At 40.2% G+C, this 27,563-nt stretch overlaps 1 protein-coding gene across 1 annotated transcript; it reads right to left on the bottom strand.

The window, feature by feature from the left end:
- Nucleotides 1–1,620: 1,620 nt before the first annotated feature.
- On the bottom strand, nt 1,621–25,956 carry KPNA4 (karyopherin subunit alpha 4). The gene is made up of 17 exons (XM_084291800.1): nt 25,640–25,956; nt 18,839–18,883; nt 18,148–18,237; nt 18,032–18,061; nt 17,886–17,938; nt 16,151–16,246; nt 15,947–16,032; nt 13,280–13,366; nt 12,344–12,513; nt 12,201–12,245; nt 10,716–10,847; nt 10,357–10,485; nt 8,624–8,728; nt 6,943–7,014; nt 6,071–6,233; nt 5,317–5,411; nt 1,621–3,542 (listed from the first exon to the last, which is right to left on the bottom strand). Exons 1-17 carry the CDS (start codon nt 25,706–25,708, stop codon nt 3,444–3,446), a joined length of 1,566 nt encoding a protein of 521 aa, XP_084147926.1. The 5' UTR covers nt 25,709–25,956; the 3' UTR covers nt 1,621–3,443.
- Nucleotides 25,957–27,563: the final 1,607 nt, after the last annotated feature.

Here is a 27,563-nt window from a genome sequence, read left to right as displayed (position 1 = left end):
GGAAGGAAAGATGAAAGGTATCTCTCTGCTCAAGCTTCATGCATCCAGCAAGCGGTTCCTCCTATGCTGAAACTCCTCACACAATCAGGGGCTATTCCACATCCAGTAGTGGGAGAGAAAGAAACAGGGTCAACTTCTCTCGAGCTATTTGTTCAGATTAAATGTAATGCTCTTCCCTCCACAGAACTGCTCTCCTGGCGTAAGTCAGCTAAACCCAGTCCTAAAACCCCAGGACAGCTATTTGGTCTTTGGAGTAAATATTCCACCTGGAATCATTTATACTAGGGATTAACTTTTGACCTTTTAACATTTCAGGGTCTTTTTTTTTTTTCCCCTCCCTCCTCTCCAGCTCTCCACTGGCTTAAGTTCAATTTAGAAGTCAGTTTTCCGCTTCAAAATACTGACAAGGCAGATTAGTGTACAACCTCACCTCTGCGTGCCTGGTTATTTATATTAGAATTGAACAGTGACCAAGAAGTTATCAACTGCATGATTAGAGTCTAACTATCACAGAGCAGCATTCTGCTAATGGACAGCTTGAGAAACATACCCCAAAAAGAAAAAGTTCCTTGAGTTCCTTCTGCAGATGAAGCATTTCCACCACTCAGTAAAGTCAGAAGCTAAAACCTATCCAACATCGCAGGTAAGCAGAAAATTGGTCTGGGACTCGTATCACAGCAATGCCAAGTTGTACTCTTAAGTAACTCTGCCTTACTTGCTATTTTAATCTCTTTGTCATCCTGACCAGGCTCCTAATAGTGAGCTTTGAGATGAAGTTATTCCTTGTTTGTATCCCTAACATCCCATGCAACTCTCCCTTTCCCCAGGAATTTAATTACCTTACACAGAAGCTTTTGGGGAAGTAAAAACATTATGATTTCGTTTCAGTTTGGCTGCTGAAGAACTCTGTACACTGCCCCCTTGTGGATGCGGGAACTTTCAAACTTCCAGTAATTTGGTGCACAAACAAGGCCAGGATCTGCTGTGAACCAGGTGATGAGAATTTCCTGCTTTTTAAAACAAAAGCAAAGCACTGTGACAGCACTAGGTTTAAATTTAATTTAAAGTAAACCTATTTAAGTAGGTAGCATCAGAGGAAGTGCCAGAAGGAAGCATTTACTGTTGGCAACCGGGGTACCCTGTGACCTTCCCACAGCATTGGTTGATTTTTTTTCCCCCAGTTTCAAACATACAAATCACTACAGACATCTGTTTTTCTCTTACCCCAAGAAAAGGGTCTCTAACAATGCAGCAATTTTCTCCAGTACATCCTTCATAGGCAGTTTAGTGTGAAGTTGATAAGAGTAATTTTACTTACAGTGCATCAGCTTCTTTAAAAAAAGAAAGCCACTATACCAAGTTAACCCTTAGAGGAGGTAAAATGATTATTTTGGTTTTACATGGAAACAACTTATTTAGTGAATACTTACTATGTAATTAGGCAAAGTAGTAATCTATACCAAAAAAAATTGTCAAACCTATGTAACACACTGCACTACACTATAGTTGGCATGTAAAAAGATTTGGAAACTGTAATGGCAACCCAACATTCTTCACATAATCTTCAGCACCTTTTCATGAAAACTGGAGAGTATATACAAAAAGACACCGCACACAACGCTGTTGCAAGTTTTAATGTTTATTTCCCCAAGACAGCCTAGCCTGCACTCTACTTGGATAAATTTCACAAGCTAGTTTCCGCTGCTTCTAGTTTTAAACTTTAACCATGTTTCTGATGACAAGGAATGCTGCAAAAATACTCTAGTCCAACAAAGAGTTATGATCACAAAATAATCTTTATCCATTCTACAGTGTTTCAGAATTACCAGTTGATTTTAAAACACAAGGTAGATATAGATGCTAATGGTGGCTAATCTGGTATGTTTTATTATAGCAAACTGTTGTTCATGCAACACTTGTGCTCAAAGGGGAAGGCACAGCATTTCCTACAATGAGCCACCTTATAAAGAGTTCATTTTGTACAAATTTGTAATGTCACCTTTAATTTAGTGTGCAGAACCTCAAAACTGAGGCATTACTCCAATTATAAAAACACTTGCATCCCTTTTGTGCAAGTTTTAAAAATACAAAGTTCTCTCTAAAGTGGCTCAAAATAGATTGTTCATGGCTGCCTACATCTAAGATAAAAAGAGTCTAAAACAATTGGATTAGGCATATTAAAGGTGTTCAAACCATGACTTGATTTGTACATCTATTCACACCTCTTTTCGGTCTTTATTCGGCAGTACATATGCACCAAATTCCATTTTTAGAAGTTTCCATATCATTTTCATAGAAAACAAAGTTTGAAAACAAGTAACATTGAAACACAGCACGGTATTCTACCACAACGGAAACATTTGGTTACAGGACTCAACAAAATCTAAAAATGAACTATGCTGTAGATTACCACATGCAAAGGTCTTCATGTTATCTTTGAAAATGAAAAGGATGAGATTTTATTACCACATTTTACTGCTTTCTACTATTATGGTAACTTGTGTACTGCAACACAGTCTATTTGAAGGGAAATGTATGATTTTTTTCATGCAAAAATCTACAAATTAGTTTTGATGATATGGAAAGCTTTTCATAACATCAAACATTCATCTGGTGCAAATGCACAGGGAAGCCTTCCTGAAATTCTGACTTTACAAGTAACTAATAAGCCATACAGGAAAGAACTTAAAAATAACTAAAAGAAAAATAAGAGGGGAAAAAAAAAAAACAACAAAAAAAAGAAACACAGGCTGCAGGAGTAAACCAGAGTCTGCTGCTAAACCGGTCTTTGTTTTTGTGTCCAGTGTAAGTTAACACTTATGAACTCATTTTGATGATTTACTAGGTTTATTATCAGCCCCCTGAAGGCGAATCAAGCTTGCATGCGTTCACATACAGCATCACAACCATACTCTCGTACACACGCCACTCCAGGACTAGGAGTCTGCTTCATGACTGAAGAGCCCCAGATTTGAAACATGAGCCTGGCTCCACAGCATCGAGTCCAGACATTCATTCAATGTTGTCCATTCACACGGTGCTTCATAGCAAGGCCTGGGCTCATTCTCCTTGGACTTATATGGGCATCCTATTCTCTTATGCTTACAAGGCTTGATGATGATAGTACTGCATTTCCCCCCAATTGCTCTAGTAAGTCATTGTTCCTTCTCAGGCACTGAAGATCTTTGACCTGTAGCCCTTTTTCTTTGAACAATCTAAATAAGCATTCAGTGTGAAGTTTTTCATTACATTTTGCCACTCATTCTCACTCGCACCCACTCGCCATCTTGACTTCATTTGGGCTTTTCTGTGATTCCAAATGAAATCTTCACATTTTCTTTCCCGATTTAATGCAGCAGCGGATCCCATGAGCCAAGATTGATGGATCAAACCTTTTTTTTTTTATTCAGTGCTGCATTGTACCTAACTTCCAAAATACCACTCTAAAACTGGAACCCTTCTGCTGGTACATTGGCAGATGAATTGAAACCAAATGTTCCGCCTTGTATTGCTTCTGGTACAAGGCTAGGATCTTCATCAATCTGTTGAAAGAACAAGAACACCGTAAGAATTAACAGAAACACAGAAGTCACACTAAAAAGAGATAATATTAAAGAACTTTTCTCCTTTCAGTTGATCTCCTTCATTGCATAAATTCCTGTTGATCTTTCTCAACTTAGTAAGAGTACTACTATGACAAAGTAAGTTAGCCTGAAATGGTTTAGATTTTATTTAGTAGGTAGGCTACATAGCACCCAGCAGTCTTACTTATGAAGTTCTCACTTCTGGCAAGCATCCTGTCAGCCAAACATCATACTTATTGCCAGTTTATAAAGTGTCACTGTTCTTAGAAGCAACCAGTACCACTAAATCATGTAAGGAATAAGCTGAAACTGCAGTTTCAATTTAAATAGGTAGTGTACAGGTTACTGAATTGGCGCTACATTAAATTCCAAGGCCTGTGGTATACACAAAATCTGAGTTCCTAAAGGAGACCTTTGTATTACTGTTCGTATAAAAATGGGACTCTAGAAAAAAACTCCACTTGCAAACATGCCCTACCAAGTTTTACCATTTCTGTAGTAATCTGTTCAGACAACAAGAAAACCCTCGTTTCATGATGCAGACTGACATTATTGTATTCCCTTTCTACGCAGTTAGCTTATTTTATGATTTAAAGATAAATCAAAAGAGGGTTTTAGATTTATATTACACTTTTTAGCTGAAATAAACATTCTTGATCAGCCCATCTTAACTTTCACTTCATGCACCCTTATTTTCACTTGACACCTACCTCTGCAACTACTATTCAGAATCTTTTTTTCTTAAGCAGCAGAATCTCAGACTTGGTACTCAAGTCAGCAGGGAGCTTATCAGATGTTAAAACCAAGCTTAGTCAGAAGCTGGCAGTTCAGAGAACCATTTGAAGGCTAGTATTTTGTTCCCTCAGGATGCAGCTTAAATTGCCTATCAGAACTTCAGATGACCGTCATCATGAAGAATGGAAGACATGCAACTGGTTTACGCAAGGGGATCATCTATCACTAACTCTGATGAAGTTTTAAGCAACTAGTTTATGCTGTTGACACCAAATAAGCCAATGCTATGACACTTTAGGATGCCAGTGGACAACTCAATGCTTTTCTCATCCAGACTAAAAACAGGCAAGTTTTTCAGAATCCATGGCTATAAGCACAAGATCTATGCAAGTAACCCTAACAGCAAGGGCAAACTTTCAGCATAATAAAGTTGTCCCACTTAAGGCCAGAGAAATTCATATTCAGTTATGGTGGTAACATCCAGCAGGCTGTTTACATGAAAGCTCATCCTATTTCTGCTATCTATGCAACTGCACCACTCAGGAATACAGATTAGGACAAGGCTTTTTATTTATTTAAACAGATGTCCTTCAAAATCCTAGAAGCCTCTCGTCATTGCCTATAATCAACTATTCAGAAAGGCTGTGGCATCAAGTTAAAAATTCCATGAGCTTAATAGCCCATTTTAGATTTTTATTTAATCATATTTAGAATTAATTTTCTATTCTGTCAGTACTGGTCTGATGGAATTTTAATAAAGAACGCTAGCTACAGTTTCAATGAACGCCCTGAAATAAGTCTGTAATTTTGCATACATATGTGCAGCAGTATTGTAAGTGCTCATCAGTGAATTGGGTAGAAAAAAATTCTGAAAAAAAAAATGAATAAGTGCTTTTCTATAAAGCAGTCTTTAGAGCTGTTGTCCCCCTTTTGAACCACGTCTATGAAAACAACCAAGTGATTACAAAACCAGATTTCAGAGCTATAACACACTTACATCATCTGAAGAGAAGAACTGATCAATGATCTCATAAGCCAGTTTGTAGATGTCTTCATTTTCATGATTTTGTAGCTGTTCGATTTTCTCCAGGCCTACGGAAAACACAAAAAGACACAGTCAAGTTAGAATACTAAGTTCAGACAAAAAAAAATTCTCTCCATAAGGCCTCATCATACAAAATCATTAAAAACAAAACCAGGCATAATAAAGTGAATCTCAATAAGATGCTCTTAAAAACCACTTGACATGCTTAAGAATAAAAGACTTCGCTGAATCTTTAAGAAGCTATCAGAGGTTGAGGAATACACACTACAACAACAAAGTACATCCAGTCATACCACAAAAAAAAAAAAAAAAAAAAGTCGTAAGGTCTATGCCAGCAACGATTGTGTTCTCTTCTCTTCTCCAAGTGGTTGGGGGAATCTTTGGAGATAAGGGGGAGGACCAGGGAGGGCAGTAAGTACTACATCATCCTCCCTTTTCCTAAAAACATCTTTTCAGCGCCTGGTGTGGTTGCCATGAAGTGTGACATTCCAAATCCATGCACTTTTGGATGTAGTAACATGCCAGTTACTGATCTGTAGCTCGATTATACAGCAAGTAGCTCCAGTATGATAAAAGTTACTAGCAGACAGGTGCAGACCACACATGAATGATTTGCTTAAAACACCTGTGCCAATACACACAAGGGCATGTGGTAGGAGATCAAACAACTTCTGCAAAACAGTATAAAACCAATTCAGCACCATACCTCCACACTCTTCTATAAGATTGGCTATGGTTTCTGCTTCATCTTCAGCCATTTTTAATATATTACTTAGTCCATCCAGAACCACTTGCACTACTTGTGCATCTTTCACTGTTAGCAAATTGCAAAAGGGAGGAATTACATTTTGTTGAATTAAGTATGCCACCTAGGGGGAAAAAAAAAAACAAGTAGTAATCTCATGAGTGTGACAAACAAAGCACCAGAAGCACACAAGCAGACAAGTTTAATGAAATCAAAGCACTCAAAATTACCAAACAGGATAAGAATAGTTTGTAGCAGTCACTTTCATACTTTTTTTTTATAGCATGAAAAGGTAACGTCTATGACTTATGTTATCTGGGTATATTATGTATTATTGTAGCAATATATACGTATATTATTGTAGCAATATATGGGTTGCTTAAACAAATACTAGATACTGTAAATTTTTCAGTATTAGAGAAGTTTCAACCTTATCTTTGAATAACACACGCCCCTGATTCAATATTCTGGGTTGACAAGGAACTAGTATATTTCTACTCAGTGACTGCTATCATTATAATTATCACATTCTTATCCAAACAGGGAAAAAAAAAAGTGGAAAAAAGATACTACTGCCGAATGACCAAGATTCTTATCAGAGCCTGAATGCAATTATCCATACCTACTCAGCCCCATCCCAGTAGAAGTGCCTCCACCCAAATCCCCACTGACATGCCTGGTCTCAGTTCAATCCAAAAACAGAAACTAAATTCACTCCTTAATCCATTGTGGAAGAAAGGAAAAAAAAAAAACAAAACTGAACTGGAGAGTAGTCTACACATTCATAATCCTGGCACAGAAGTCTAAGGACCTTTTCTTAAAGTTTGACTCACTTGGTCTTTTCTTCCGCTGATTGTTAAGTTGCTTATTGCCCAAGCAGCTTCTTTCTGGGTACCAAAGTCACCCTAAAATTACAACAGTAAATAGAAGTAAACGTTCCAGTTTTTATGTGCAGTATTTTACTAAAAGCTTCAGCTCCCCACAGTAACACCATATCAGTTTTCATTAAGGAGGGAGGTTAACTAACAGATCCTACAAATGTTTGAGTCTACTTGCAGTGCGTTCATCCCATCCCTGCAACCATGTTTTTATTGATCTTCCACAGAAAGTTTGTTTGTAGCACAGCGAAAAAAAAAAACACAACGCTCTCCTCTCTCACATTCTTTATCAACAGCTGTCACATATTACAGGGAGCGATAAGTGGCGAGTGTCCACTTTGATAAACATACCCTACATACTATATTAGTACATACTATAACTGTCTGCTTCTGAAGTTAGTCAAGTTTTTTTTTTTTTTTTTAAGGAGTGTCTCATTTGCTTTTCTCTGTGACCAATAAGTTAGCATTTATATGTGTTACTTAAGGAAAAAGACAAATATTTCCTCAGTCTTAACCCCAGCCTTTATTCAGGTGAAAGATATTCTATCTTTGTCTTGGCTGAAATCATAAGATTGGTATTTCTAGCTTCCTTACACGCTTCAGGAAAGAAAAATCAAGTCATGGGTAAAGCAAGAAGTGGGAAACTTTTGAAAGATTGTAACGTGGTACTGTTCCCATGAGAAAGCATGCTTTTAGCTCCCTTCTCTCTCCTAAGGCAGATCCTTGGAAACACAATGCAGTTTGGATACTAGCGTTTTAAAAGACACCAAGGTTCTACGTTTGAAATCCAAAACAGGTATTTGAAGCCCAGAAAGATGACTGATTAGCATTCAAGCCTGGTACTCAACAAGCAGTGAGAAACTGAAAAAGCATGAGAAAAGCATTCAGAAATGTTTGACAGCAACTATGTGAATTCACTATTTAATAAAAAGGGCAATAAAAGCTTTATCTCCGCAACCTTATGTATCACTGAGAAGTAGTGTACAACTACACAGGCATACAGCACGTTGCCATTTCTGCAAATAAACAACTGAACACCATCTACAGTTATCTTCTACACCCATCTATTTTTTGTTGATAGGTTTACTTGTTAAAAAAAAAGATAGGACATTGCCATTCCATGATCTAGTATTGCAGTATCATTACTTGGATACTCTCAGACTTGATAAATGTCACAAATGATCAGGTTAATCAATACAACTGTTGAGTGTGTCTTGAGGTTTCCAGATAAGGCAGGGGAAACAAAAAGGAGAATAAAGTCCTTAAACTCTGGCAAAACGTTGGGAAATACCTCATTGTTCCCCATCCATACCTCTTTGTGTTATATTTGGGCACATAATTCTGCTCCCAGTCTTTACAAAGAAAAAAACAAACAAGACTAAGGAGGAACCAAGAAGGATCGACCTGCTTCTTTCCCCTAATACGTTCAACATGCCCCTCCTCACAGCTCTTTGTGAAAGATCATACAAAACAGTAATGTACTTCTTGCCATGTATGAAAATGCTCAAGGGTAGACATTATCATTATGCCCCCCCACACACCCCATTTCACAGTACTACGTAAAACAAAGCAATGAATTCAGTGTCATTTTCCCCACTTCAGGAAACAAACAGTTAAATTTTTCTTGTTATCTAACCTTATCTAGAAGATGTATTATCATTGGAACAAGGTTTGCATCTATTACTGCCTGAACTTGCTGCTGATTCCCTGCAGTGATGTTAGATAGGAACCACACCGCTTCCTGCAAAATAAAAAGATTTGAGAAATCGTTAATTCGGATACTATTGCATACTGTACTTTATTTCCACCAGCAAGTTTTAACATTCATGTTTTTGGGTCTGCAATTCATGCAATTCTCAAACATAATTAAGAAATGATAGTACATACGTGAATTCCTAATGCAAACTAGACCTACAGGAAACAAAGACGAAAGCCTCGCCTTGGGAAATACTGCAAGGCTCTTCAGTCTTTCACTGTAACCAAGTTACAACCCCAAAACCACAGATTAAGTAGAAAAAGTATTTAACAAGGCTACATATGAGCATTTCTAATTGATCCTGTTACTGAGGACGGTACAGCAGTTTTCAGCTGATGGTCAGAAAAGCTCCAAAATACAAACCAGCACATTTTCCAAACAAGTGATAGAAGATCTATTCTACCTGCTCCGCAATATTTCTCATTTGTGTCAGTCATCAAGAAAATGCACTACCTATCATTTAAATTCTTGCTTTTTCAGGAATATTGTAAAGTTATAGGACCCTTCTATTAGCTCAAGACAACCCTTCAACAAGGGAAATGGAGGTGTCTAGGAAAACATTTAAGGGAACAGTTTTTCCCTCTCTTAGGAGTATGCCCTCCCAGTCCTCACATTTAAATGGTGAAATGAGCGAGCCAAAGACTGTGTATGAATTCCTACGTTAAACAACGAACAAGAGTCCTTCCCTGCACACCCACCTCCTAATGCGAAGCCTATAAATTTAGTCAAAAAATAACAAGCATAGTCTGAATATACTGACAAATTTTATGTGAAACTATCTCCTTGGTCTAATCTTACAGTTGATACACTTCTTTATCAGAAACTTCCCACCACTCTCTTGGTTCCCCTCTCCTCTCAACTTAACCAGGATGAGAACTTTTTGGACAAATATTTCTATCAAAATGAGATTCAGAATTCACACATTTCTGTACTTGAAAATTCAACTGAGTCTCTTGGATCAGATCACAGGATCACTTCTATTAATGAACCTGTTAGAGATTTAAGATGCCTAGGCCTGTCTTGGTGAGCTTGTTTTGGGCTTTAATCATCGGCAATGTCGGAAAACAGGACCCCAGATTTTAACAACATGCCTCAGATGCACTCCGGAATCAGCACTTCATTATCAGTGCCCCCAGTTAAAGCCTCTTCTATGCACGCATGCACACACACACGCACCCCCGCCCACCCACCCCATTTAAATGCTATTTATCACACACACTCCATTCAAAGAGACATCCAATTATCTCTATTTCATCACTTCCAAGAGAGCCAGTTTAATTAAAATGTTTCACATAGCAAGATTCTAACTTTTAAGTCAACAGCCAGAATTACAAGATTTAATTACAAATTAAAGCTTGAATTTTTATGAAATTAAACCAGAAGAATCAGAAAACAACCTTTCTTGTCAAGTACAACTTCACAGCTCCTCAGAGATTTTCCTACAGATCTCAAATTCAAAAAAAAAATATCACCACCCTATCTGATCTTGACATAAGCTGGTATTTTGTAATTAGTTACTCATATCTCTACCCCACTACGTTATGTAGGTTCCAAGAGAGCTAAGCTGAATATAAAGGAGTTACCAATTGGGTCCAAATTGTGCAGTGACATACCTTATTAATTTTTTCTTTGGGATGTGTCAGAAGTGCTGGAAAATGTGAAAGAGCTTCACAATTCAGAACTACTTGTGTCTGTTCGTCGGTACCAGTGACAATGTTTCCTACAGCTCTCAGTGCAGCAGTCTGAAACAAAACACATTCACTTCATTCAAACAAAAATCTTTTAAATGGAAACAACGAAGATTTTTCTAACTGAGCACATTCTATACCTTCAAATGGCTGAAAAAATACAAATGCCACATCACACAGGAAAAGGTACTTTTTACACCTTGACACAGTCTATAAATAGAAACCAGCTACTTTCTCCAGTATTGCATTTTGAGAAATGCTCCCTTCAAGTTATCTGAACTTACTTGCACTTTAACTTCTTGATGACTGAGAAGAGGAACCAAATGAGGGACTATTCCAGAGTCTATCACCATCTGGATCTGTTCGTTGCCAGCATCCGTTAGATATGAAAGCGCCCAGACTGTATCTACCAATATCTAACATAAAAAAAATTGTCATTAGCACATGAGCATTGGTCTTAAAAAAAAAAAAATTAAACCAGAACTAATGAAATGCAGCAGATTCATATCCATAACCTACTTTGCTCTACGAACTCCATACCTTTCACTCTAAATAATTCTGATCTAGACCTGCTATTTGACCTGTTCTAGCTCCTAAGAATACAGAGACTAAAAAGAACTGAACAACAGCTAAATTGTAGATTACAGCTAAAAATCTAAAGGATATAAGCACCATCTAAACATGAAATCAAATATATCTGCCCTTTTCATGAAGTACTATTGGACAATGTGAGATATGAAAGATGGTCCCCTAGAAATAAGAGAAAGCCCTAGGAAATAAATTAGGGGTATTCAACATTCTAAAGGAAATGGTCCACACATCATGTAAGATCAAGTTATTTTTCTTAGCATCATGCCAAAGCATTTAAGAAAAAAAAAAAAAAGCTAAAAAGTTGTTTGAAGTCCAGTGCAGCAGCAACTTAGAAGTTCTTCTGCTTAAGTATTCCCACAGAGAAGCAAATTTCAGCAACAGTAAATCTGGTTATTTCAAGTGACAGCTCACAAAAAAATGACAGCTAGCAACTTTTAATTGATCCACAAATATAATGATTTCAAGATATTTGTATAAGCTTCATTGTCACCTGTTTATATACAGGGAATTAGCATATAGTATATTAACTAAAGTATGCATTATAATTTAAACATTTTGGTAAAGCACTGCTGCCATAATTTAAACTGAACTGTAACTTCACTATAGCAAAGATTAAATCTTAAGTAGTTCTGACTGAGGTCAGCTTCTTGCCTAAACAAATCTCATAATTTTAGTGAAGTCATTTACTTCAATATTAAAATAACCTAACGACCATACTTAATGTCTCAGGTGTGTTAACAAAACCTAATACTAGCTAACATTTCTAATATTTTATATATGCAGACACCCATTTTTTCTTGTTCATACAGATTTTTCATTACAGCCACAAGCTTAAGTGCTAGTCAAAAATCTACGTAGATCTATTAATAAATGCTTGCAGAAAAACAAGTGAAATTGTAATCTGATTTTGTATCAGGATGAACTTAGAAACACAGAGAAAAGCTGGGAAAAATGTAGGGAAAGCACATTCAAGTAAGTACTTGTAAAAATATATAAAGAAATAGGGCAAAATTGTAACTGTTACTTAAAAACAAAGATATCAAAATAAGTTTAACATAAATAGATAAATCCGTTCTTTCACATTATTTTAAAGAAAGTTACTCGAGTATGGCAAACTTTATGATTCACATAGAAAACTACACCAGAACACAAAACTGTCTCAAAGTGGTGTTACTTACATTTACATCTGTGTGGTGAATTAAAACACAGAGAGCTGGAAGGATCTGAGGAGGAAAAGAACCATTTGACAGTTATTTTTAAGGCATTCAGACACTCAGCTTCACTTTAGTTACACTGACTGAGCAGCGAGTAATTCAGTCACCTCCTGAATGGTTTCCATCGGCGGAGGAGGATCTTTGTGACGGCACAAGTTGACCATGACCCAAGTAACATTTCTTAAGAAAGTTATGGGAATAGATGGGCTGATAAAGGACAGCAGTGGTTTCACTACTCCAAGACTAATAACGTAATCTCTACACTGGGGTCCATCACCTGTTGAAGATATCAAAGAAGTATGAAGACAAAGATCATCACATTCCATTCACAAAAAGAACCACCTCAAAATTATCCTCTTAAATTAAAAACAGACTGCAAATCCCTAAAGATAACCTGAGGACACTGAGCGGTAAAGCATAATGTATGCACAAGCCCAACACCTTGTTGTTTGGGAGACTAAACTGCCTCATCTGGTTCTGCATACATGCAACAAAATAATAGCTAAAGAATTATTAATAATGGCTACTTAGTAAATAATATTGGATCCACTCTTCAGCATCCATGCTTATGAAGGAGTCAGTCTACTGCAGCTTCTGTATATGCCTCCAGCCCAGTTGCTTCATTTTGAACTACTCATTAAAAACAACTAAATTCTTAAGAGGAAGGTGTTAAAGTGTGCACAAAAAAAAATTAAACAGAAAACCAAGTGATCACAACTCATCTAGAATTCTATACAATGCATGTGAGCTGAGGCCAGATTTCAGAACCCAAAGCAAAAGTTTTCATTCTAACCATCCGCATGCCTGCTTGCCAATAATTTGTTTTCCTGCACCTGCAATGAAACCATGGAGCCATGTTTTTGTGTGTATACTTCAGCACACGATAGAGAAAACAGGAAGAAGTTCAGAACAGGGTGACTGCCAGCAACAACTGCTTTTTATCTTACAGTTGTACACCTCCAAGTTCTAACACAAAATCTTACTTATTTTATTCATTCAATTTCAAAAGGAACTTAGTTTTTAGTGACAGGAATAACACAAACCTATGATATTTCCTAAAGCCCACACAGCTTGTTCGCAAACATTTTGATGAGGCGAATGCAGCAGTCTCAGAAAAAGTGGCACAGCATCTGAAAAATACAAACAGAAGTCCATGCAATTGTTAAGAAATCTCTCTCTCAAGAGACAGAATAGTTGACATACTTTATCCTTAAATAAAATTTCAGACTGCATGAGAAATTTCTCCCTTTGTTGAGTACTGGTCAAAACTTTAACTTCCCAGATGATACTGAAATAAGTCACTATTTTTCCTCTCATATTTCCAGAGTCCATTCAGCATCTTTTGACAATCCTTATGAAAGCATACATACTGCAACAGCAGCTGTTTCTGTGAAGGCAGTCATCTTGGTTGAATATGGATATCCCATCCTTAACTTTAAGTCTCATTTTAGACCACTAAGTTTTGGCTGTACTCAATTTGAGAGCCATAATTCAAAATACTGGGACAACCTAGCTCATCACTGCAGAACAGGTTTCAAATGCTGCCATTACGTGACAAAAAAGGGACATGACAATCAGTTGATTGAGCAGCAACAAGTTTCCAAATGGCAACACACAAACTCCCCAAACTCATCAAGTGAGCTACATTTCTAACTCAGACAGAAGAATTATCCTAATGTTTAAAACTAAACCTGAACCACTATTTAAAGCTCATTCTGTGTGCACCACACCACACTTAATTAACTAATCTCTTTTCTTTAACCTTAGCACTAAAGGTGTTTGCTTACATTAATGACAAAGTTTAGTCTGAAATAAGCACTCCTTTACTTTAGATCACAGGAAATTTTTAGAGATGCTGGTATTTTGTAGTACAACATTCAAGGAAAGCCTTTTTTGAAAAATAAGAAAACACATCACAAGGAAATTCATATTTTCTACTAGAGGTATTTTACAATGCCTATAAGCAAGAGAAAAAAAGTTGTCCCCAACAACTACTGTGTGCTTTCAGAAAAATGACCGACCTTTTTTAAATTAAAACAATCATTAGAAGAAATAAAACATACTGTCATACGTTTTAAATATTAGGTCAGCTAATATAGAGCACACACGCAAACCTAGCTAAAAATCAAAGACCATCACAAAGATAATTACTGTAATTGGCACCCATCTTCAATCCATCAACAAGCTAGGTTTAAAAGAAGTGTTCTAGGTCATCAAGAGGTGTGGAGCAATATACACTAGTTAGGTTTCCTGAAGAAAATTCTAGATGTAACTGCAAATTGTAAGTATTAGCAATGATACATACTTTGATAAAGCTTGGATTTGACCCTTGAAGTTAACAGGCTCTTAACAGTTTGTAAAAGCAAGGGAAACCAATCTTGCAAACTATGCAGTCTTAAAGTCTTCATTTAAAAGAAGTCCTTAGACTGAAGTCACCTGCCTTAAATTTCTTTGAATTTAATTAACCTATTAAATTAACCTATTTTCCAATTAAGAATTGATGAAACCCACTCAGCCATCTAACAGACGGGATGGTGCTGGTGCTAAGAACATTCTTATGAGAGATGAATATACCTATTATTTGAAAAAAACATAAAGCCAGACAACACATAGGTTGTGAGAAGCCTGTAACTGCTTAGCACTAACAATGAAAAAGAGATTATCTACCTCAATCACTCGAGTTAAACAGTCTGTCATGGAAGATATAGAAGAAACTGGTATTTCTTCACTTAAACCACAACATACATTTTAGAATTACTTAACAAAAGAAACACTGGTATTTCATCACTTAAACCACAATACACATTTTAGAGTTGAATAAAAGTTCCAAGTAGTCAATACATAACGGTGGTGTTGGGAAAAACAAACTTAGGTATAATTCTGGGTCTTTTCATTGTTGGAAGCATAGCATGTGTAACAGTATCAGCAGCACAAACTGCAACACAACACTAATTCCAACTATTAAAGGTAATGGTACCTCAGGTAGTGCAATTTTTGTGGATTTCTTCCAAGGATTTTAGAAAAAGTTTTGTTTAAATGCATGTTTGATTCTTCCATGGGTCTCACGGAAGAAACTCTTACGACACTTCTGTTTTGCCTTTTTTTTTTTTTTTTTAAATCACTTAGGCCATGTTAAAAGTACAGAAGATAGCTTGCAGTACTTGGCAATTCAGATTTCAAGTACAATTCCTCCCGAAACTTCAGATTCCTCAAAACGTAAAGGCCAGTGTGGTGTTTTTGCTTCAATTTGATTTTGGAAGACAGCAGGATGAGATTCTTTTTTTTTTTTTTTTTTTGACTTTTTAATATTTCAAAACTGAAAACCAGCAGATATAACTCTGCTACAAGTGTGAGTTCCCAGAAGAGATTACTCACCATCATGAAACCCAACTGAATTTAAAAATCTGAGAAAATGAAGAACAAAAGCAGGTGTGCACTTCAATTGATGCTGCTTGCCAGAGAAGAAGTAGAACTTCTGGCAGGAGACTTCATGGGCAGGTCCTTCAGCGACGGGCCTGTGATTGACAACTCAATTTCAACCATCCTAGCTATCTCATGAAAGGACCAACCCTAACACATGGATTGGTGAACATGCTTGAGATACAGAGAAACAGGAGTGTGGATGCTCTTTACAGTATCATTCAGATCTTCTGATTTTTGTGGAAGCTACAGTGCATGCTTTATCAATGATCAAATACTGTTGGACTTACTAGATTGAACTACGGCCTGTGTTTGTTCAGAGGTTCCAGATGCAATGTTTGTCAAAGCCCATGCAGCTTCAAACTGTAAAGAGGGACTACAAAATAAGAAAAAAAAAATATTGCAACATGAGTTTTCAACCAGAACTCATAAGCACATTACGTAAATTCTGAGAATTCTCTCAATGTAATATTCCAAGTTGTAGAAATACTCACTTGTCATCTCTTTCAAGACAGTGCACTAAAATAGGTAATATTCCGGATTTTATTAGATCATCAATTGGTGGATTGCGATCACTGGAAAGCAGCTTTCTGTTTAGGAAAAGAAAACAGAAACTTAAATCACAGAACGAGAAGCGAGGACTAGGAAGGATCTCAGGAGGTTGTTTAGTCCAACCTTCTGTTCAAAGTGCAGCTATTGCTATCGCTTTATCAGGTCAGTCATGGCTTCATGTAGTTCAGTTTTGGAAACCTCCATGCAGGGAGATTCAACAACATCCCTGGACAGACCATTCCAGTGTTGCACTATCTTCTGGCAGAGAATTTTCTTACCTAGTGTCTATTTCAAAGATGAAACAGGCTTGTTTTCAATAATAAGGGAAAATAACTAAGCCCCAAAACTGAGATTACTGAAAAAAAAATAAAGTTATTACATTCATTGCCTGTTTCAGTGACCACGTTTTCTCTGGCAATAAACTTCAAAATTAGTCAGTCAGGAAAATAGAGATCACCACAGTTACACCCTCCTGCAGCTTCTCCCTCCCCCACCCACAAAGGGAGATAAGACAACCCTGGCTGCTTTGACAGGAACAGCAGAAGCTCATTTCTTCTTCTTGCTCAGTGACAAGACAGTCATAGTGCAGACTACTCATAAACCACCTGCTCAAACAGGTAGAGAACTCTTACTACAAGAGCCAATTAATGCTTCAGGTTTTGGGACAGTAGTTTTTAAAAAGTTATTGAAAGAAGCATTTCTAATCAGTTTTCTGTTCCTGTTATTCCAGCTGTTTGTTTTGGGGGTTAGACACGTGCAAGATTGCTCCTTCCTGCTCCAGCTTCAGACTAAAGGGTAGTACAGATTAAATATTTTTAGAGGAAAACAAATGCTTTTCAGCTTTAATTAAAGCCATTCCAGCAACTGCACTGACTTATCTTCAAATTAGTTTTCAATTTTAAAAAATTAAAGTGTTAAGACACTCAAGTGGATGTTCCCATCTCCTTTTAAAACAGGCTTAAGCAACTATATTTCAGTCTAACTTGCCTTAAAACAGCTCTATTTACTACAACGTTGTTCTACACGATACTACCCTGAGCTTTTTGAAGAAGGCAAGTTGCCTAATGGAAACAGGCACAGAAACTGCTCTTTCCCTTATCTGTTTTAACTACATTAACTCCCAAACATCAAACTGACTTCCAGATATAAGAGAAGTCAGCTGAAATGGAAGTCTTCCCTTGCACATCCCCCAGACACTCTGGGTAAAAACGCAAGGCTGTAGCTCTGCTACAATGACAAAGCAGTAAGTTCATGAAACAGCAGTTACATACTGAATTTATGCAAGCAAAGTTCATAGAAGCATTTTAGAATACTTCAACACATGCAACTACAGAGAATTCCTCCTAAAACAAGAGGTGGTTTTAGTGGCCTAATCCATGACAGAACTAGCAAAAAGGATTTTGACAGTTCTTTCTGTATTTAAACGTAAAGACTTCGTAGCCCTGCTAGCTATATTTTATTGTACTATGTAGTACTGAACTAAAGTGAATCTTAGTATTTACTTGTACATAAAAAAAATTCTGACTGCTTCAAAGAACCACATATTTTATTTGAAGTTCTGTTTATCAATGATTTTAATCATTAGATGACATACTTTTTCCAATTAAGCTGGAATACGTTGTTTGAATTCAAGCACATGGTAAAGAATGAAAATGGTATATTTGAGAAGCGTCTTACCTTGCAGCCTGCACAGCACTTAACTGTATACCCTGGTTGTCACTTGAAGCATTCTGAAAGAAGATAGAATTTAAACCTTTCAGAATTTATCACCATGATATGTATGATGTTCAGAAAATACTTTTTCCTTTTTTTTTTTTTTTTACCTGTACTATTGCTTCCAAAGAAGTGTTTTGCTAGAAAATAAATAAAACAACAGTTAGAAAACAGAAATCTCTAAAATAAAAATAAAGATACAGTTTAAAATTAAGTTAATTCTTACCACTCTAAAGTCACCATCTATATCAGAATCTTCACAGATATCCTCATGAGGTACATTTCTCCTCTTCAGAAGATGCTCATCTCTTTTGTTCTTAAAGAGAAGGGGAGGGTTGTTAAGAATGCAAGAGAAGTTTTTCTTTTAAACCAGCATCATAAGCATTCTTTCACTGCTACTGCTCCAACGTTCAAGAAGTTGGAAAAAGCAATAGAGTGAAGCGTTATTTTGGAAATCACTTTTGCTTAGAAAAATTCTCCAACTTTATCTACAGCATTAACTGTACTTTTGTTGCAAGCTTCATATTCACATATCCATCACTGACACTACAACTTGTTTGTTAGTATTTATAACAAGACAAGTCCATCCGCAGAAGATACTTCTCTGTTCATCCCATAAGTAAATCAAGTTACGACTACATTTCTCAGGAATTATATTTCCAATGACTCTAAACAGTGCTGAACTACAGTTTTGGGAAATAAAACAGCTTTATGTCTCCAGACATAACACCTGGTTTTGAAAGGAAAAAAGGTAAGCCTTTTAAAATCTTTAAATTACAATCCTTAGAAATAAAATCCTTGCTGTAAAAGCAAGAATTATTCTCCTCAGTAGATTACAAATACAATTCTGTTTTTCTGGACAGAAACAGTGAAATACAAAATACCATTTTGTCAAAACAAATACTAGTTCATCTCACCTTTCTCAACTCCACAACAACTTCATTCCTTTGTCTTCTCATAGTCTGAAAAGAATCAAAACCAAAAGTACGTTATGTTCTGAATCTATTTCAAGTGATTAAGATTTTGCACAACTATTTCCAAGAGATGCACTTTGAATAGTGCTTGTACACAAGATTTCATTTTCATTATAGAAGTAGCAATCAAACAGGAAGTTGAAATAATTATTCTTGTCTGTATTATTGCACAATAAAACAGTCTCTCCTAGGTCTCTGTTGAAAAAAGAAAGGATACTGAATGGGAGAATAAACAACTGTCTTAAAGGGCAATGTTGAAAGGAGTTGTAATACTTCTGGTGCTGCTCTGTTTTATACACATGCACCATGGCAAAGTAACAAAGCACACTAAGTTTGCCTGGTATTCATGACCCTTTCTTCAATCAAGAAACTATAAACTATACTGAAAAAGCAGGCTGAAGTTCAGATTGTGCAGGTAATCCTCCATATAAACAAAGTACAGCTGCTAAAGCAACAACTGACACTAATTAATTCTTCAGAATAAGCAGATCCAGACAACAGCACACCCTTTTCCACACGATGCCACCAGGCTCCTCGTAGTAGGGTATCAGTGAGGTCCTCTGCCACATGAAACATGCCTGGTTGTACCAGAGCTGTGCCTCATCCCAAAGCCAGGCTCTGCACCACCACTCATTTCTCCCAGATACTGCAGTAAATTCACAGATTTCAGCTGTGCACATTCACTACTGCCTGAAACAGAACTAGCTCTGTGCATTGGGGAATTGGTTCCTAAACAAGTTCAAATTAAGAGACCTAATAAGCACAGTTGAACTATGAAAATATTATTTAGAAATGAAAGCCACATAAAACCCTTGGTACTGTAAGAACAAATCTGTTTGCTTTTCTACAGTCTCCCATTTACAGTATCCAGAAGAAGATGGAACTGTACATACACAGAAATTGGTTTACTAGTGCCTGTGTTAGCACAGTGGAACCAGAAAGAAAAATCACTTGATCTAGTCTATAGTGATTTTATTCCATACTTCAACTCTACAGCGAACGAGCAGAATTAAAACAACCACGTTTTTACTGAGCCCCTGGCAATTCCAGAGCATACGGGACTGCATTAACGCAGGACGTGAGGAAGAGGAGCAGCTAGGAGAGCTTCTGGGTGGCAGCAAGAACCAGCTCTGAAGGGAAGGTTTATGGCTCAACTTCCAGGATCAGAATTATTTTTACTGAAAGGAATGTACATTTTATCAGAATCCAAACTTGGACTCTGAGCAAGATACTTTAACTTCTCAAAGGATGGAGTTAAAGGAAAAGGGGGGCAAGAAAGGATGAGAGTGGAAAAGCAGGCACGGCTCCCCACTGCTTTGCTTTGGAGGTAGAACCCTTCATCGTTTGAGGCCCAAAATGCAGTTCATCATGAGAAAAACAGGCTAAAAACAGCGGTGAGGAACACCCACACCCCAACAGCTTCCCGTGATATAAAAGGCAAGGCACGTGCCTGCCCAATGCAGCTGCAGCACCTGGAACCACCGGGGCAGAGGCACAACAACCAAGTACACACTGACTGCCCCACACTAAAAAGCACCAAAGCAAGTAGCCAGTAAATGTGTACATCTTCAAGGAATGTTAACAGATCAAACAAAACCAGAATTAATAGTGGAGCCCAGTGCTGCTGAGATTCACTGCCATAACTTGTTCTCCACAGCAGATAAGCTTTTCAAATGTTTCTTACAATTCTTCAGATAACGGTGAGAATCTCAGAAGTGCAGTCTCTAAACAGGGAAAAAGTGTACTTGATAATAAATCTTTATGAATCCAGCTCCGGACCAACGGATGTTCTCTGCACTGCTGTAATACTTCTCTTACACGTACAGAAACGAAGCTTTAACATTTTGTAACAGCTCCAACTCACGTCCACACTGACACAACACGAAGAAAAAGTTCCTAGGAGAAAAGTTCCTTCAGCACCTACCTCCCTGCACGTGCACTTGTTAAACACACGCTGCAGGCTGCTGGCATGGCCACAGGGCAGCCCACGGCCCTGCGCTGTGCAGCACAGCACAACACGAAGCACACATCACTTGGGCACGGGGAAAGCCCTGCCTGCAGCTGCAGGCGCCGCAGGATGCTGTGCCCAAGGGAGCCACGTGCAGCTTGAGCCCAGCAAAGCATAACCCTGGGATCCTGGTGAAGGCGAGTGGTGGCTCCAAAGAACAGAGCTGAAGGCAAGAAGCTCTCAGTCGTTTATCCGTGCACAAAGCGCTGCTGCCCTTCCAGAGAACCTGACGGTGGTCAGACCTGGCACACTCAAGTAGAAAATAAAATGAGGAAAACTTCTCTCAAAGAGACTGCAGAATTGTACCAAGCCTCCATGGATCTCACACAGGTGAGAAGGAACAAACACCTTTATGCCCATAACAGTTATGGCAACCTAACGAATCAGCATACATAAAGGGAAGATGGATCACAAGGAAAGATTCTTCTTGCCAGACTTCAATAGCTATATTAATAGCTATGGTTCAAGCCCTTCAGCTGATCACCCAAATCCCACGTTAGCTGCAGGATCCTGACACATTCCAGTGTTTTTCACAGCAGCACCTGATGCAGAGGCATTCCTCCCTCAGGAACAGCTCAGACCTACCAGCCCCTTTTCAGGATGCTGGCATATAGCTAGAGTTTCTTCTCAGCTAACGTGCCCTGACCCCTCTTCTACCTCTCTCTGCATCCCTGCTCTCAAAAACCCAACCCTACCGCGCACACAGTCTGTCTCCATCTTTTTTTGGGGGATGCTACTATAAAGCATTTCACCTGAGCAGCTGTTTGTGCACCTTCAACAGGAAAAAGGTCTGGCAGCACACACACCAGGAAGGGTAGAACTTCACCTACTTCTCCCGTTCCAGCAAACGCTTTGCCAAATGCACTGCTCCTACAGTGGGACTGCACAGGCACTCCAGAAAAGGGATTTAGGCCCTCCTCTATGTATTATTTTCCTCCTATATTGTTTCACTTGCAGACCACAGCAATGAAGTCTGCTCTGAAGATCACAGATTAAAATCCCATAGAATTTTAATGCCCACAGTCTCTACAAGGTGCCACCTGAAAAACACATCTCAGCAACTCCGCCTGCTCTGGAGTTATAGCAGGGACTCTCGGTTACAAAATAAATAAAATAATAAAGAAAAATCAATGACATTGTGCATGCTGTCACTCCCGTTTTTCCTGGAGAAGTATGACTTTTTAAACAAAGTGTGTAAGCGTCATCACAGAAGTGCAAGTCAGCATGATGGAACCTATTTTTAACTAGCTTAGAGTGAAATTCCTGCTCTCCATCAGTTCCTTCCTATTGGAATTGCAACCAAAGTATTCTGTGTGGGACACAGGAAAGGGTGAAAAGCTTCTAACCACCTGGGAGCCAGTATCTCTCATGACATTACCTTTCTTTCAACCCTCTAAAGCTTCCTTGGTGTTTCCAAGTACATGGCCACTATTACAAACCCAGTGAATTCCAGGGGCAACTCTTGTCCTGACGTAGCTAATCTTAAAGCATCCAGACTCAAAACCAGGGTTGGAGCAGCTGTTGAAGTACCCTGCATCACAACGTAGCCTCATTTTGCATCACTCATCTCTCAGTTGCAGAGCAGAAAGCTGTTTGACACTTCTCCTGTGCTGGCACTATTAAAGCAACTCTCAATATCTCACCCAACCACACAGGCAAGCGAGGGAAGAAAAGGGCAGCATAAAGTCACCAATTTCTTCCAGTCTTTCCAAAGGAATAATACTTAAAAATACAGCTTTGATTTCATTTCAGAAAACCTAAACGTCAATCAAACTTGAACGCTGCAGTAAGCAACAATCACCCAAAAAAAAAAATAAAATAAAATGTTTAATCAAACAAAAACAGCAAAAAATTCTTTTCCACCCTTCCCAGGAGCAAGGCTGTACTTGAGACCCCGGAATGCAGCAGCACCAAAGGGAACTACTCAGAAACAGCTCATTCACAGAACTCTGTCTACTGCAGATGCAAGGAGCAGCTGGCACTTTTTGCTTGTAGAGAAGAGGAAGATCTAGTATTTGATTCCAAGGTCTATGGTACCACAACAACAAAAAAAAATGTTAGAAAATAAGATTTCTTATCACAAAAACAGAGAAAACAGCTCAACCGTTCTTATTCAAGGGAAAAAAACAACACAAGGCCAAGTAAAACCTGTTTCTCATGGAAGAGGAAAGATGAAAAAAGTACAAGTCACCTTAACTAGCTCTCCTAGTAAATAAGCATTTGCATAATTTATTATAAGACAACAAATAAGCACTCTTTTCAGTATGATTTTTTTTTACTTTTTAAGTTAACAAGTGACTATTCCTGCAGTTCTGTAAGGCCAGCTCAATCTCACCATGAAAGTGCAATTTTTTTCCCCCTCACAGCTCTGACTCTTAAATCTTGGAAGAGCTTGGAGCATCCTGCACCTCCTAACTGGGACTCGTAAGCTCTACACAGAGATACAGATACTGCCCTGGAGTTAGCTACAAACTACTGCTCTCCTGCCACAGACTCCTCAAATACTGAGCATAAACTTCTTAATGTTTCCTTAATCAGTGCCATAAATAAGAAAAAAGAACAAGCAAACGGTTTGTGTTCCTCTATTCCCCATGTTGTCACCAATCTGTCATCCCAAAACACATGGCAGCAATATCTCACAAGGTGACATGTCTGTGCATGCATGTTTACCCAGCGTTTAATTGTATGAAGGAATTGTGTTAAACTCTACGTAAAACATGTGTTTTTGTTCCTTTTTCAAGGCCAGACTTTGTATTTTTAGAAGCATGTTGATATGGACTGGAAAACAAAAATCCACCTTTAACTCAGTAAGTATTCAAAAAGCTAAATAAATGCTCAGCATTTCTGAAGCTAAAACACTGAAAATCCCCTTTTTGCCTTTTCTAAGATACACAATAACCTTTTTGGGAAGGGATAAGACCTGGAAGCTAAGCACAACGTGACAGCAACTGCTATGCAATTAACCATAAATGGGCTGCTTTGAGCAATATGTAAGCATATATATGTTATTTTATAAGTTTGTAATTTGCAACATGTCAAATCTCACAGCCTCTAAAATTACCTGTGAATTTGGCATTCCCAAACCTAAGACTGGGATAATTCAGTTTTTCTGATATGCCAAATGGAGGCAAACTGACACAGAAAAGAAGGATCACCAGTGCTGAACTGAACTAACTAATGGCTAAAAGCACAACTTCAGCAGAGGTTAAACAGGGGAAGAGTGAAGGAGGCAAGATGAAGGGAAGAGATAAAGATCAAACGCTGGCTTCCTATGCGAAGTAAATAAGCCATCCTCCTGCTAGAAGCAGCACAGGATCCCCGGCGCTGGGAGCCAGCTGAATATACTCATTAGCAACTGTTGCTGCCATAGGATACTTGGCTGGGAGCAGACATCACCCACACCTCACCCTCTAACGACACATGTGGCGCGTAAGCAGTTAACGAGCGATAGCCATAAGCCTGAGCCATTGTATGAAAAATAACCATCCCGGCTAGTTATTTTAAGTAGCAAGCGTATGCTCCAAGAGTTGTTGGGTAGATGTCAGCATCTAAAATTTAACACAGCCTCCCAGGGCTTCTGTCGCGGTGCTGAAGGCCGCTTACATGCTTCAGCAAATCCAGAACAATACTGAAGAGGCTACCTGCTTCCTGAGGCACAAGTGCCCAACTGATTTTTTTATTTTTTTGTGTGTGTCCATCCTGAACATTTTCACTTCAGCCAATTTACGTCAACCCTCGGTACGTAGGCACCACAGGATAAAAAACACGGATGAACTGCAGCCTGTATTTTCCCTTTGCTTTCAGTTTTAATGTGCTAGCACGTGCTTCACTGTGCACCCTTCTAAACTCTCCCTGCTTTTAGGGTTATCTACTCGCTGATAACAAAACGATTTATACAAAAACAGGCGAACATCTTAGCAAAGAGTTGCTAACAAAGCTAACAACCCTATCAGTAAACACTGCAGCAATTGTTCTCACTTCCAACTTCTTTGGGCATTGTATATAACTGAAGAGTAAGTTGTTTGATTGAAGTTATAGGCTGAGGTACTCCCGATGCCTGGATTACCCAAGTGGGAAACGTGGCAGATGTTTTCATAAATGACAGCGACTCAAACGCTGCCTTTATTTAAACAAACACGTCGTGCGGAGCGCGGTGTTTAAGGCGAGGATCCGGCGTCACGCCAACCACGGGGACACGCAGCGAGGCCAGAGGAAAGCAGAAACGGCAAGGCCAAGGCCCGCTGCTGCCTCACCACGCGCAAGTCTCCCCACAGAGGGCTGCTGGGCGAGGCGTGGAGCCCGGTTTCCCCCGGTGACCGTCCCCTAGGGCACCCCCAACCCCCTGCTCCCCTCCTGCTTCCCGGCCGAGCCTCGGGGCCGCTTCCTCCAACGCGTGCGCAGCGGCCCCGAAGTTGCCAGGCCGGGCAGCCGCCTCCTTGCTTCGAGGGCGATAAAGCGGGCCGGGGGGGGGTTATTTTTGCGTTAGAGGGGACAGCAGGGAATCTGTAGCAGCTCCGGGGGTTGGCCCTGTGGGGGCTGAGGCGCTGTGTGGCGGCGGGGCCGGCCCGGGCCTCCCGCTGCCCCCTCACGGCGGGGCCCAACGGCCGCGGCCGGCCCCGGAGCGCGGCCTCCGCCTTCCTCCCCCCCACCCCCCATACCCCGCCTCACTCCCCCTTCATCTCCTCCTCCTCCTCCTCTTCCTCCTGCTGCTGCTGCCAGGCGGATGCGGGCCCTACCTCCAGGTCGCGGCCTTTGTTCTTGAAGTTCTTGAGGCGCTGGTTGTCCAGCTTCTCCTGCTCCGCCATGGCGGCGGCGGCGGGGGGGGGGGGGGGGAGCGCGGCTCCTCCGCCTCCTCCTCCGCCTCCTCCGCCGCCTGCCGGGCCCGAAGCCGCCGGGCTGGGTCCCGCTCCGCTTCCCCTTTCCTTTTCGGGTCCTTTTTTTGGCCCCTCAGCCGCTCCTTTCCCGCTGAGGCGAGGACGACGCCGCCGCCGGGCCTGCTCCGGGCGCCGCTGCCGCCGGGGCCGGGCGGAACGGGCCGGGAGGGCGCTGAGGGGAGGAGAAGGAGGGGGGGGGGGGGAGGGAGGGGGAGGGGCAGCCTCGCTCTAGGCCGCCCGGCCGCGCCCGCCCATTGGCTGCGCAGCGCGCGCCCGGCGGCCAATGGGAGGAGGGGGAGGAGGAGGGGAGGGGGAGCGGCGCCGCCGCCACCGCCCCGCGCGGGGCCGTGACGCGAGCGGTGACGGAGAGCGGGGGGGGGGGGGAGGGGGCGCTGTGAGGCGCTGAGGGCCCGGCCCGCCGCCATCTTGGGAGGTGGCTGAGGCGGGATGGGCAGTGCCCGGCTGTGCCGTACCCGGGTTATACCCGGCCCTACCCGGTCCTACCGGGCTGTATCGGGCCGTACCGGGCCATATCGAGTAGTACCGGGCCGTGCTGCCCTCACCGGCCGCTGTCCCCCTCCGAGAGCCCCCCGCCGCCTCTGCGCCCGCCGCCCCCAGCGGGCGCTCCCTGAGGCGAGCGCACCCCGCGCTCCGCGCCGCTGCTCGAGCGCACGTTAAAACGAGACAAACACAGTCCCAAAAACCCCACGTTTTTCATCAAAAGCTTCCACTCGGGGCCTGGCGGTGCGGGGCGGCCTCTGGAGACGTGGGTAAGCGCCCCTGCAGAGCCAACGTCCTCCACACGCATTCAGGGCTTGGCAATGTTCTCAGCTACACCACACGGCAGCTGTTCTCCAGCTCCCCAACATTTAGGGGGAATGTTTCTGATGGGGATGGTCAACATCGAAAACAAAATAATTTTACCCTGAGATCAGATTTCACGGCACTTCCTAGCCTCATAACATGATAAAAAGAGGCCCAAAGGGTGTATTTATGCCCCAAATAGGTAGCTGTCAGCTGATGGATGCCTACCTCAGAATTTTTTTACAGGCCCACATCTTAGCATCTGATGATGACAGTCAGGTTTTGTGGCTGTGGATTTTGGCCAGTAGTAACTGCCATAACTCACTGTCAGGTGATGTACGCTCTTTTCATACTAATTATGAGCTCTCAGGACATAGGTTTCTGGGGTTTGAGTATAGTCATCAGCGTTACATGTTTGTTAACTCTCTGCTTCCTTCCAGGATGCTTTGTAACAAGAAATGTTACTTACGTGTTACTCAAACTGCCATGAGTTGCAAAAAGCCCTTCCTGAATTTGTATTGAACTCATCCGCAAAGGGAATGATACCAGGAAAATTCCGTAGAGGTGCGTTGTTTGTACACAGCCTGAGACATTTTGTTTACACCAAACAATGTGGTTTACAGACTATGTCCCTGTCTTCATTTTGATAAATCCTAAAACATATATATACATATATTTATCAGGAACTCATTGCTGATAAACTATGGCCTCTTCTTCCAGAAAGAAGAACCTCCCAGTTCCATAGCTTTTCTGTGATGCAGGTGATTAGGCTACACAAAATATCTAAAAGTTAGAAATCAATGATGTTCAGGAAAAAAAAAAAAAAAGTATATATAAAAAAGTATTTTCTGTACAAAACATCTCGTGTTTTTTCTTCTCAAGGCTCACTTGGTAATGCATGTGACATCTGAACTCAATTTTAACTTGAGAGGAAAATATGCTCAGAGCAGGACCTGTTACCTCCAGTCTCCCAGAACATTAG

Source organism: Netta rufina (assembly GCF_964035555.1).
Source record: "Netta rufina genome assembly, chromosome: 9".
NCBI lineage: Eukaryota > Metazoa > Chordata > Aves > Anseriformes > Anatidae > Netta > Netta rufina.
Note: the sequence above shows the minus strand (reverse complement) of the source record. Positions and strands in the feature narration are given on the sequence as shown.

Coding starts and splice junctions, on each gene's coding strand:
- KPNA4 (XM_084291800.1), bottom strand. CDS start 25,708: ATGGCGGAGCAGGAGAAGCTGGACAACCAGCGCCTCAAGAACTTCAAG. Junction 18,062..18,147: donor TAGATGGTGACTTTAGAGTG/GTAAGAATTAAC, acceptor TTTATTTTCTAG/CAAAACACTTCTTTGGAAGC. Junction 5,412..6,070: donor TCTTATAGAAGAGTGTGGAG/GTATGGTGCTGA, acceptor TGTTTTCCGTAG/GCCTGGAGAAAATCGAACAG.